The sequence below is a fragment of the Castor canadensis genome, chromosome 7, assembly GCF_047511655.1.
Source record: "Castor canadensis chromosome 7, mCasCan1.hap1v2, whole genome shotgun sequence".
Lineage (NCBI taxonomy): Eukaryota > Metazoa > Chordata > Mammalia > Rodentia > Castoridae > Castor > Castor canadensis.
In genome coordinates this window covers 66,351,348-66,363,874 of record NC_133392.1, presented here as the reverse complement: position 1 = coordinate 66,363,874, position 12,527 = coordinate 66,351,348, and the positions used below count along the sequence as shown (strand labels likewise).

The 12,527-nt window shown below is 35.5% G+C and overlaps 1 protein-coding gene across 36 annotated transcripts in view; it reads left to right on the top strand.

The window, feature by feature from the left end:
- Window positions 1-12,527, top strand: part of Kcnma1 (potassium calcium-activated channel subfamily M alpha 1) — a 718,079-nt gene that overhangs the window by 687,544 nt on the left and 18,008 nt on the right. For all 36 annotated transcript variants that reach the window (XM_074079264.1, XM_074079232.1, XM_074079231.1 and 33 more), the window contains 2 exons: window positions 9,039-9,233; window positions 11,178-11,296. In XM_074079264.1, coding sequence (XP_073935365.1) covers window positions 9,039-9,233; window positions 11,178-11,296 — 314 coding nt within the window. The remainder of the gene's footprint in view (window positions 1-9,038; window positions 9,234-11,177; window positions 11,297-12,527) is intronic.

Sequence of the window (12,527 nt, the reverse complement as noted above, 5' to 3'; positions counted from 1 at the left end):
CTGTTATGTATAGTCCCAGAAACTCAGTGACCAATTTTCAAACTGTATTTGTTGGTGCGCAATTTTGAAAGTGATGCACCCTTTTAGTTGTCCACAATTTCAGGTCAAACCAAGGCCCTGGGATTAGTAGGTGCTCAATAAATGCCAATGATCAATTGATCAAAAAGATTATAACATTTCAGTATAACTCATATCAACACAGAAAAGGAAACATGTTGAGGTCAAATCCTAAAGATTTGATAAAACACAACCTTCCAGGTTGACCTTTTAGACTTCTGTCAATAGAGACTCCAGTGTTCTTTGTTTAAAATCATGGACTTCACTCTTATTAGAAAAGTTACTCATACTCCTTTTGAAAAATTTGGGAAGCATGAGAACATTAAAAGAAAAAATTTAAGTGATCCATATTTCCAGCACCAAAGCCTGATTTTTTGGTATATTTCCTTCCAAGTGGATAAACGTGAAATCTTCTACTTTTATATGTTAGTCATTTTTTTCCTTTCCAGCTAAAATTTTGTCCAGAACTTTTTATCATGTCATATTCTTAGATGCAGAGCCTCTATAGGACTCTATGAGACTCCATTTTATGGATATACCAGAATCTATTACTCTATTGAGTATGTGTTTTTTAAACCATTTTTGTTATAATAATAATTAACCCTATGCCTTGGCTCCTTGTCAACTATAACAAATATCTGAAATAATCAGCTTGTAAAGAGAAAAGGTGTATTTTGACTCATATTTTTAGAGCTTTCAGTCATGATTGGTTGACCTGGTTGTTTTGGGCTTTGTTGAGGCAGCACACTTTCAAGGACATACCTAAAGACCTCCTGCTAAGTCCTACCTCCTAAAGACTCCACCACCTGTCAATAGCCTCAAGCTGGGGACCATGCCTTTCACACATGAGCCTTTGGGAGACATTTCATGTCCAAACTATAACACCCTGAGATTAATAATATTGTATTTACAGTTTTGAACAAGTAACAACTTATTACTTTAAGGTACACATAGTGGGTTTTAGCAAATATGGACATTTAAAAAATATCCATAAAATGTCCGTATTCATGTTGCCCTATTATCTCCCAGAAACAATTTCATCCATTCACTCGCACCACTAGTGTGCAAACGTCATCTTATGTACTCCAATAGTGCTGATTGTCATTTTCCTTGGGAGGACCTTTAAATGTGTTTATGACAGTTGTAAACTGTATATATATGCATATATGCATGCTTATATACATTATATATAAATATGTATCTTCATTTTGTATGTAATCATGTACTACATGTAATTATGAATGTATATTTTCTTTTTCAAATTCTTCTACAGTTTTTATCCTTAAAGGCTACTTGCTACACAAGAGAACTATAAACATTTATCTGTATTTTCATGAGGTTGTATGTGGCCACATTTTTTTTTATCTCTAACTATTTTATAATACTTCCTTCCTTTTTTAAAAAATTTGAAATATACAGTTTCACAGGAGAAAATATCTAAAATAAATAAAATCATAGGAAAAAGTAAAAATCCATCAAAATTCTGACACCAAGAGTTAAATACTAAGTAGAGTATTTGAATACTACTTACATTTAACTTTATGTAAATATAAATATATCAGTTCAGTTATGCATTTTAACATGAATTTTGAATCATGGTGTTTTTTGGATTCTATTCTTTTTTTAATATTTTAAAATTATGTAATTGTTACCATGCTATTATTCCCTGGAAATATTATGTTAATGTCTGTACAATGTAAGTCATATGAGTACATCATTATTTGTTTAATCATTACCATGTTGCTGAAATTTTTTTCCAAATAGCCAGTTTCCCTCAGTTGCATACTTTGTTATGCTTTCTTTATCATATTGAATGAAACAGTAATTCTTTCTGTAAAGGACCAAAGAGCAAACATTTTTGGCTCTTGAGAGCCACAGTGTCTCTTTCACAATTACTCACCAAAGCACCAAAGCAGCCAAAGGCATAGATGTACATGAATAGACATGTCTAGATACCAGTAAAGCTTTATTTTTTAAAAAAGTGGCAGGACCTAATCTGGCCTAACAGCCACATTTTTCTAGTCCTTTATCTTAACACAGACTATGGTTAGGCTTCGTACTAGTCTATGGTTCTTGAAAATCCATTCATGTGGATTGCTCTATTTTCTTGTAGGAAGTCTTCACATTTTGCCATAATACCTAAGAGGAAAATACCATAAGGCACTTTAAAAAAAAGACATTTAATATAGCTATGTTCAGTTTTAAAAAATCCCTTTGAACCTGTAATTAGATATAGATCAAGCTTTAAAAGTTTCCTAGAAAAAAATAACATTATAATATATAGTTTACATATTATAAGAAACAGAATCTCACTCTTTCTAATCATCTTCTGTCTCTTTGTAGATGATTATTACTTTGGTTTATGCTTTAAAACAAAGCCCATTCTTCTTATTCATTTCCAGTGACTATGGAATTAAAGTTTCCAGAATAGTGGTATTGTCTTACACATCTGACACTATATTCTCCTTACTTTTGTCATCATTAAATATATCCTCTTGCTATTTTATTAATTGACGCTTTCATATTTTACTTTCCTGCTTTTCTTAAGAAAAATGAACGTAGAAGACAACTTTAATCCTTAGGTTTACTTATTATAATTCTTTTATATTTAGTAGTAACAGTACTATATCTGTCTCTATAGTTTTAGTCTCAGTCCATGACATTTTATGCGTCATATTCAAATATTCTTTAATTTTTAAATAGTCTCTATTCTAACTGATTTCCATCTCAACTTTCTAGATATTTAGGATACTTTTTATGAAACATTGAAATATTGGATATTTACTATTTTTCTACTATATTTTATTCATAAAATGTTGTAGCTTTATTGTAAATGTTAGTTGTAATCAGTTTAAAGTTAACTCACTTAAAAAGTATTTTACATTTTTGCTTGAAATATATTTTGCTATGCTTTTTCTCTGTCTCATACAAAGATATCAGAGTTTTGTTTTGATTTTGGTTTGGGGGTACATCTGTGAGTCTTTGGCATTTTAAAGAATTATTTGGCTCATTTATGTTTAGTTATATTATATATAATACTATCTATAACCTTACATCATGATTACACTTTTCACTTGCTTCTATAATATTTTTTTTATTGTCTATCTATCAGCATATTGATTATATTATGTATGCTTGTTTTCTCTAGTGATGTTTAAACTTTCCATTCTATTTTTAACTCTAGTTGGTGGTTATCAGTCCTCCTATAAATATACTCAAGACCATATTTTCCAAGTGTTGTTATTTAGAAAAATAAGGAAGCTCTTTATTCGTCCCATATGAGATCATGCAGTTTTCATGCCTTTATTTCCATTCTTCTCCCTCCTATATAATTTTTATGACTTCAAAATATAATTTGAATAATACTATACTAATAAATAATTTTATTATACATTTTTTTCTTTCAAGGATTAATTGTGATGCTGGCATTCTTTTTTTTTTTTTGGTAGGATTTGGGTTTGAACTCAGGTCTTTGCCCCTGCAAAGCCCATGGTCTACCACTTGAGCTACACCTCTAGTCCATTGCATTCAATTTTTAATGATATATAGAACACTTTTCAAATTATACATTTTAATATATTTCACCAGTATTTTTAAGCCAAGTGAGCTCATTTTTAATTTAATAATTAAGTTATGCATAAAGAAGCTAGATTTGTTTCTGAATATTTTTAATGATGTATATATTAAGTATATACATTAAATAAATTCTTAAATACTCAAAGACTCAAAAAAATTGTCTGTTGCTTTTATAAATGACTGGTAATCTTGCTTCTTATAGAATTCTTAGAATGAAGGCATCCTTTCAAATTCAGTTGATATTCCTCTTGTGTTTTCTATAGCAGCCTCAGGTACTTTTTTTCTCTCACAGCATTTATTTAGGTCACTTTTCTTCTTTTAATATTTTAGATTCAAATATTCATCTGGTACAGGACTTGGTGTCCATCACATTTGCCTGGGGCATTCTTTTGATCTGTTTTCTAGGCTTATTTTCTACTGCAGGAAAGATTGTTTTTGTTTGCTTGTTTTACTTTCTTAAATTTTGCTTACAACCTTTAAATTGTGAACACTTACTATTTACTAGGTCAACCTCTATTGTTGTTCTTCAATACCTACAAGATTTTCTTTAAAGATAAAAAAAGAAATGAAAATCCTGTGCTTTTCTTTATATAATTTGGAACTTTTTAGTTTATTTTCACATCACTGATTGAGTGTGTGTGTGTGTGTGTGTGTGTGTGTGTGTACTTTTCAGATCTACAATTTTTTGCTACTTCATAGATAAAAATTTAGCCATTGCAAATTTAGTTACCTTTTAACCATTTCTTTTTAAAAAACATCCTTACTGAGATATTATCAGACCATGCAATTGACCCAAAGATTTTATATGACTCAATGATTTTTAGTGTATTCACAAATATATATAGCCATATAAATTTTAAAACATGTTCATAAATAAATTCAAAAAGAAACCTACTCTTCCCTGCCCTTCCACTTTACTCCACCTACTTAATCCTAAACAGCCAGTGAACTACTACCTATCTCTATTGATTTGTTTCTTCTGGACATTTCACATAAATGGAATCTCACTTAATATGTTTTCAAGGTTCATCTGAGTTGTAACATGTATTACTTCATTTCTTTTTAAGGCCCAATAATGTACATTGCAGGGATAAAACACATTTTATGTATTCCTTGGCAGACAGACATTTTGTTTATTTTCACCTTTTGTTTATCATGAATAATGCTTCTAAAACATCCTTACAGAAGCTTTTGTGTGAACATTTATTTTTATTTCTCTTGGGTATATGCATAGGAATGGAATTGCTGGGTAACATCATAACTCAATGTTTCACAATAGAAGAAACTGCCAAGCTGTTTTCCAACTGTTGCACCATTTTATATTCTTACCGGCAATGTATGAGGGTTCCAGTTTCTTTGCATTCTCATCAAATCTTGCTATTATTTGTCTTTTTATTACAGCCTTCCTCTCTTTTGGTCTTGATTTACATTTCCCTCATAACTAGCAATGTTGAACCTCTTATATTTGTTGAACCTTCCATGTATCTTTTTTTGAGAAATACTTATTGAGGTCTTTCCCATTTTTAAAATTAAGTTGTCTTTTTGTTGTTGAGTTATGAGAAGATTTTAAGTACGATATACTCATTAGATATATTACTTGCAAGTTTTTCTTCTGTTCTGTAGAGAATTGTCCCTTTCTAGACAGTAGCTTTATCTATTGTTCTTTTGTAGATTATGATGTTGCTATCATTATCTAAGAAACTTATCAAATCAGAGATTATGAAGATTTACCATTATGATTTCTTCAAAGCATCTGATAGTTTCAGCTGTTACATTTAGGTATTTGATCCATCTTAATATTAGTTTTGCATATGGTGTGAGTTATAGACTCAACTTCATCTGCATGTCAATACTCAGTTATTGTAACACTCCTTGTTTAAGAGAGTATACTCTTTCTTTGTTAAAGGGTCTTGGCATTCTCATTAAAGATCAGTTGACTATAACTGTATGAGTTTGTTTATGGACTTTCAATTTGATTACATTCATATGTAGATCTGTGCTCATATTGGTGCTATGCTATCTTGATTACTATTGTTTTGTAGTATATTTTGAAATCAGGAAGTGTGAGTCCCCTAATTTTATTTTTTGTTTGTTTATTATAAGTTGCTGGGATTTTTTTAAAATCCCTTGCAATTCCATAAGAAGTATAGAATCAGCTCTTCCATTTCTGCCAAAAAAAAGTATTTCTGGGATTTTGACAGAGATTACATTGAATCTGTACATTGTGAGATTATTACCATCTTAATAGTATTGCCTTCCAATCCATAAATATGGGCTATCTTTTCATCCATTTAGATCTCCTCTAATTTCTTTCAGCAATATTTTATAGTTTTCAGTACCAGTGTTGTATCTCCTTGGGTAAATTTATTCCTAAATACCTTGTTCTTTTTGATGCTGTTTTAAGTTGAATTGTTTTCTTAATGTCATTCCCACATTATTCATTGTGAATGTATTGAAATGAAATTGATCTTTGGATATTGGTTTTGTATCCAGAAATCTTGCTAAACTCTTTTATTACCTATAACTTTTAGTGGATTTCTTAGGAATTTTTTGCATACAATATCATGTCATCTATGAATGGAGATAGTTTTACTTCTTATTTTTCAATATGAATATATTTTAGTTCTTTCAAGTCCTGGTTAGCACCTCTTCCATAATATTGAATTGAACCCTTAAGAACAGATCCTTGTCTTGTTTCTGATCCTTTCAGGGAAGTATCAAGTCTTTCATCGTTAAATGTGATGTGTTAACTGTGGGTTTTTCACTCATGCCCTTTATGAGGTTGAAGAAATTCCCTTCTGTTTCCAGTATGTTGAGTGTGTTTATCATGAAAAGGTACTGGATTATTTTATAATTACTTCTTACATCCATTTTAATTTCAGCTTCTTATATTAAAAAGAACTGGATAAAATGTATAAAGTCAGCTCTCTTATCATTTTATCTTTTAATTTTTGTTGTATGTCCTCTATATTTTTTCAAGTTTCCATTTTGATTTCAATGTAAATGCTTCCTAAGTTTGCCTTTTTTTTCTTCCAGTAGCTGTTTAGTTAGTTAAAAGGATCTATTACCTTTGTATCTTGAACACTCTGACTTTTTTTTTGTGGTACTGGGGTTTGAATTCAGCCTACACCTTGAGCCACTTCACCAGCCTCCTTTTTGTTGTGATGGGTTTTTTTCAAGATAGGGTCTCATGAATAATATTCCAGGGCTGGCTTTGAAATGCACTCTTCCTGACCTCTGCCCCCTGAGTAGCTAGAATTATAGCCACTGGTGCCCGGCCTATGGCTTTCTTTTAAAAAATACATATTTGGGTTCATTTTTATCTCTCTTTATGTTGAGCAAGGGGTGGTCAGTTTTTTTAATATACAGGTTGTGAGTGTTCTGCCATTCATTATATGCTGTTAGAATTCTCCCCTCAGTCTTGATCTAAGGATGGTAATTGTAGTAAAGGCCTTCATCAAAATTCTGTGTCCAACTCTCAATTATATAATGTGGTATAGGGGGAAGAATGGTATCCTATTTGTAATGATGGCTTATCTGATTGCAGGGAAGGTTGTTTTCCCCTGGAACTAATCTATATAAGTAGATATAGACTATTTCAGAACATATCTATATAGGTAGACTCAAATGTCACTCTGGTGACACCTTCTATTGGTACCTCATCCAGGACAAGATTCCCAGCTCCCAGAGTGTCACTGAGCTGTTCCTGAGTATAGAGGGACTCTGAAAGGAGAAGCAGACTGAGAAGTACAGGCTCAAGGGTAAAACAAAATGGCCTTGGTTTGTCTCCCAAGCCCCTTGGAATGAAAACCAAAAGAGAAGAGACTGGACAATCAAGGGAAGGTTGGGAATGAGGGTGACTGTCCTTCTCAGCAAGTGCTCCATGTCTATGATTTTAGGACAGAAATATTTTCCAGTGTTTCCTGTGTCCCAGGCATTAAATCATATACTCTCCATAGTTTATCTAGCATACTACATTACAGATCATGACATTAAAGCACACAAGTATTAAATGTCTTTCCAAGGCACCACAGCTTCTGAGAGGAGAAGTCAACATGAAACCCACAGTCCAACCCCAAATCCCTTAACCACTGCAGCTGCGTGTCTTCTTTCTAGATATTCTATTCTACTTGTTCATCCCAAGGCACAAATGAACTGTGAGCATAAATTCCGTCAGGGCCTCTCCTTGTTTCCTTTGTAGCTGGAATTTTGGTGTTTCAATGAGGAAAGTAAAATGCAACCCCACTAGCAATATCATCTTAACTCAGAAAACTCTGTTTATAAATTTGGCCTTAATGACCATGTTGATTGTATTGGCTGAGAACACTGAAGCCCAGGACAATTGGGAACCTTCCCTGAAACACAGCTAGTAATGGCAAGGCAGGGAAGACACCTCATTCTTACCTGGCTTGTGCCCTACTACACTTTACCAGGTAGACTCTCAAACAAGCTGATGAAGTAAAAATGCACTTATCTTTTATAACCTTCTCCCAGAGGTGCATAGATCCTCAGAAGCCACAGGCAAGATTTGGTTTGAATTTTTTTAAAAGCTTGTTTGATTTCTCCTTATCCAGGAAAATGGAACAGACACCTTTAACTGAGATTTTCTCAAATTAGGCTGTGTGACAAGTGTCTTTTTAAGATCTTTCATATGACATCCTATTAATTTTTTAATACTCTCATTGTTTTCTTCCCAACAGACCTGTTATGTTTCAAATGTGAGACAAATGTACACTTAGAGGGAAAGTTCTTTAATAAGCTCTATTTGCTTCAGACTACTGAGGTTATTTTAAAATCACAAACCAAAGTATACACCCCAGGACACTAACCTCATCATAAATTTATCTGGCTTATTTATTGATGGAGAGGCTCGGTTAGACTGATCAAAGCATATGATAAATTGTTGAGTGTGTGTCATTAGTGATTCTCTTGGCATCTCATTCCTACACAGAAAGAGGTTTCACCAATTTGTAGGAAGGCAACCTCCTGGCACATAGGTGACAGGTCCTCAAAGGCAGTCGTGGTTGAGGTAGCAGACTAGGGAGTCTGCATTGTATTACTTGTGTCCAAAGTCCCAGGGTTGACATGGAGACTTGTAGAAACAAGGCAAGATTTGCATCCCTACCAATACCAATTATGACAAACACCAATTGTTCAGACTTTAGCCCTTTAATAAAAATCCTCTGAATTGGTTTTTTAAAGTCAGGCTCTTGTGGTAGAGCCAAGCAGGAGAGAAAAGAATGGAATAATTGGAGGTTTCTGTCTTTTCACTTCCCACATAAAATTATTTGAAGAGACAGGGCAGAACTTTGTACTGGAGATACTAAGAAGACTTGTAATTTGGATGTTGGCTGTCATGACTTTAGGATGTTTGCTTAAAGATGTTTCTCCCCCTCTCTCTCCAGACATATTTTAATGACAACATCCTCACCCTGATTCGGACCCTGGTGACTGGAGGAGCCACACCGGAGCTCGAGGCTCTGATTGCTGAGGAGAATGCACTTCGAGGGGGCTATAGCACTCCCCAGACACTAGCCAATAGGGACCGCTGTCGCGTGGCCCAGTTAGCTCTGCTGGATGGGCCCTTTGCAGATTTAGGGGTGAGTCCACAGCCCTTAGGCTGCCTGAGCCCGGGGTACAGGCAAAACTTGATCCAAATGAACCTGGGGTCAGATGATGACAAGCTAGACATAAAGAGGTGGGTGTTATGATTTACTGTGTACTGGACACTGTACTTTATGAACAGTGATTCATTTGGCTCCTCATGGAAATCCTTTGATGTAGGTTCTATACCACATGCTCTGAAGGAACTTAGGCACAGAAAGGGTAAGGACTGGAGCTTCCAGGAATTTGCACCAAGGCCCCCTTGCTTTAGAGCTGTGGGCCTTCTTATTTCTTGCCCTTCTCAGGGATCTTTTTCCTGAGATGAAAGGAGCAAGCTGGAGCTTCCAGGAATTTGTGCCAAGGCCCCCTTGCTTTAGAGCTGTGGGCCTTCTTATTTCTTGCCTTTCTCAGGGATCTTTTTCCTGAGATGAAAGGAGCAAGTGATGCCAACAGGCAGCTAAGGCTGGGAAACATCTCCAGAGGGAAGGAGTGTAGCTCAGAGATGCTCATCTCTGATTGTAATTAATAGCACATGGGATGCTCAGCTTTGGTACCTGAGGATCTGAGTTTTTGCATCTGAGTACAACATAGGCACGAGTGACTTTCAAAGTACTAAGGCAGGTGTGTGCATCCAGAGCCACTGGTCAAACAGATGGGCTCAAGTGGATCATTGAATGCCTCAATTCAAAACCTAGGTCTTATTATCTGAGGCTAAACCCTGTCACATTCCTCCTGCACTCTTTGTGACAGAGGTGACCAACACCTCCTTTTGAGCTCTGTATACTAGCCTAGATCAGGCACTTTGACAGTCATTTGCATTCAGTCTTGATGTTTATTCCAAACCCATCCTGGATGTGGTCAATAAGTGGAGCCATGGGTCTTAGGAACCTATAAACCTGTTACACAAACAATAGTGTTATCCAGAAAGTCTAATAGTAGGAAAGTCTTTCTCTGTGTTTTCTAACATGCTGATGCCTACCTACTCCATATTCCAGTTTGTTTGTGGGCTGAGACCTGCATTAGACTGGGCTTTTCCAAAGGCAACTTCCATAACCAATCGCTCTTTAGCTATCATTTACTTACTGATGCACTCAAATAGGATAAATACTTTAAGTGATCTGGCCCCATCTGGGTTTTCTAGTATGACACCCGTTTGGAAATTCCAGTGATAGAAAGGACACATACAGTCCCTTTATTCCCAGTGAAGTCATTCTGCAGTGTCTCTCTTATGATAACACCCACCTGGAGCCACCTTGCTACCTAAAGCTAAGTGAGTGTATCTCCAAGTGAATTCATTTGCTTTTACCTTCTAGTCAGGCTCCAATGTCTGGGAAAGTAGTTGTGAACTGATTAGAACTGTGAACGCAGTTCTGCCTGCAGACCCAGACCTCCTGGGAAAACATATTCTCTTCCCCCTTCCTGTCTCTGAGCTTTGCAAATTGTGCTTTTCACACAGTCCTTGCCTAAAAGAGTCTGTCACCATTAGACCTGGTGGGGTCTTTTCTCCTTGCCATGATTTTCATTATCACTTGGGCAGTTTTGACAGCACGACTGACCGTAGTGGCCACACCTGAGCTAGGGTGAAACATAATCGCTGTTGTGAGCCAGATGCTTCTCAGCTGAACACACAGCTGAGACCACCAAGTGTTACATTTTCACTTCACGTGAGGAAAAGGCATACTCTCCCTCGAGCTCTTATTGCTACAGGTAAAAAACTGGAGGGACACAAGGAGACCCCCATTGTCATCAGATCCCTAAAAATCGCCTGTACTCGGTATAGGCTGTTAACCATGTTGACTCCTTTAGCTGCAGCCCCATGGCACAGACCCTGTAATTCAGGAGACAACAAAACAGACTTTTATGAAAAGGCTCCTTTCCCCATGGACCTTGACTTCCAGGCAAATAAAAATGTTTCTTTCTGCTCTTTTGTTATCTCCCAGGATGGTGGTTGTTATGGTGATCTGTTCTGCAAAGCTCTGAAAACATATAATATGCTTTGTTTTGGAATTTACCGGCTGAGAGATGCCCACCTCAGCACCCCCAGCCAATGCACAAAGCGGTGAGTGTCTCTTTCCACTCCAACACGAGACCCTCTCCTCTCTCCTACAGACAATGGACTACATACATGCTCTCAACACAAAAATTATTTTGCTTGCATTAAACCTGACACTGATCTTGGAAGTTAATGGAAAATGTCTGGATGTGAAGACAGTGGGAGGAATACAAGTTTTGTAAAATAGTACCATTGCCTAATTACAAAAGTCAGAACCCCATACTCCTATTACTGGACTCATGTCACTGGTACCTATTATGGTGATATTTTACATTGCTGCTACTCAAGATATATGGTTCATTTGTCATATCTTAGAATCCTATATTTTTATTTCATATGTGTTTTAATTGACTCACTTTTTAACTTTTACACATTTATTTTAAAGAAAATTGTGTATTCTCATCTTAACCAAAAAATAACACTGTAAATGTGCTAGTTATATTTTTTTCTAATGTGTATTAAAATAAATTCATAGCAGGCAAAAATTAAGAGTTCATTGTCAAATTACCCAAATCAATGAGTTTGCATAATTTGCCCCAGGAAGCAATGCTATAAAGGTGTGTGTTTCTCTGGTCTGTATGTTAGAATCAACTGGGGAGCTTTTTAAAAAAAAAAACAAACAAAAAAAACCTCATTATTCTGATTTAACTGGTATGTAAGGAAAAAAATATATATATATACATACATATTTAAAAATATATAAATTGTTATATATTTAGTGCCCAGACTTTGGATCTTGATCCTCCTACCCCTGTCTCCAGGTTAGCTGGGGATTATAGACATGCACTAGTAATTTGCCCTAAATTGTTTAAAAGTAGATGATTGTCATGCTTGCTAAACTTTGGGAGACCACAGCATGAAATACTATTAAAAACAAACTAAAACAAAAGGTCTGGGGACATGACTTAAGTTGTAGAGGGCTTGCCTAGCAAGTGCAAGGCCCTAAGCTCAATCCCTGTAGTGCCCACGAAAGAAAATAAAAGAACAAATTGCTGAAAACTTCCTTTGGGCTTTGGATTCAATGTATTGGGCTGGCATGCCTAAAAATTTGCATTTTTCTGAGGTTCCCAGATGGTGCTGATCCGTCTGGCCTGGGACTATGCTTGGAGACCCATTGTTTTAGAGGAACGTGGTGATTTTTGCAGTCTTGTCTGGTGCTAACCAGAGAAACCTGAACTGAGGAGGAGCTTGGTTAATGATAAAGTTCCACTGAGTGTGCCTGGGATCGTCAAGATGT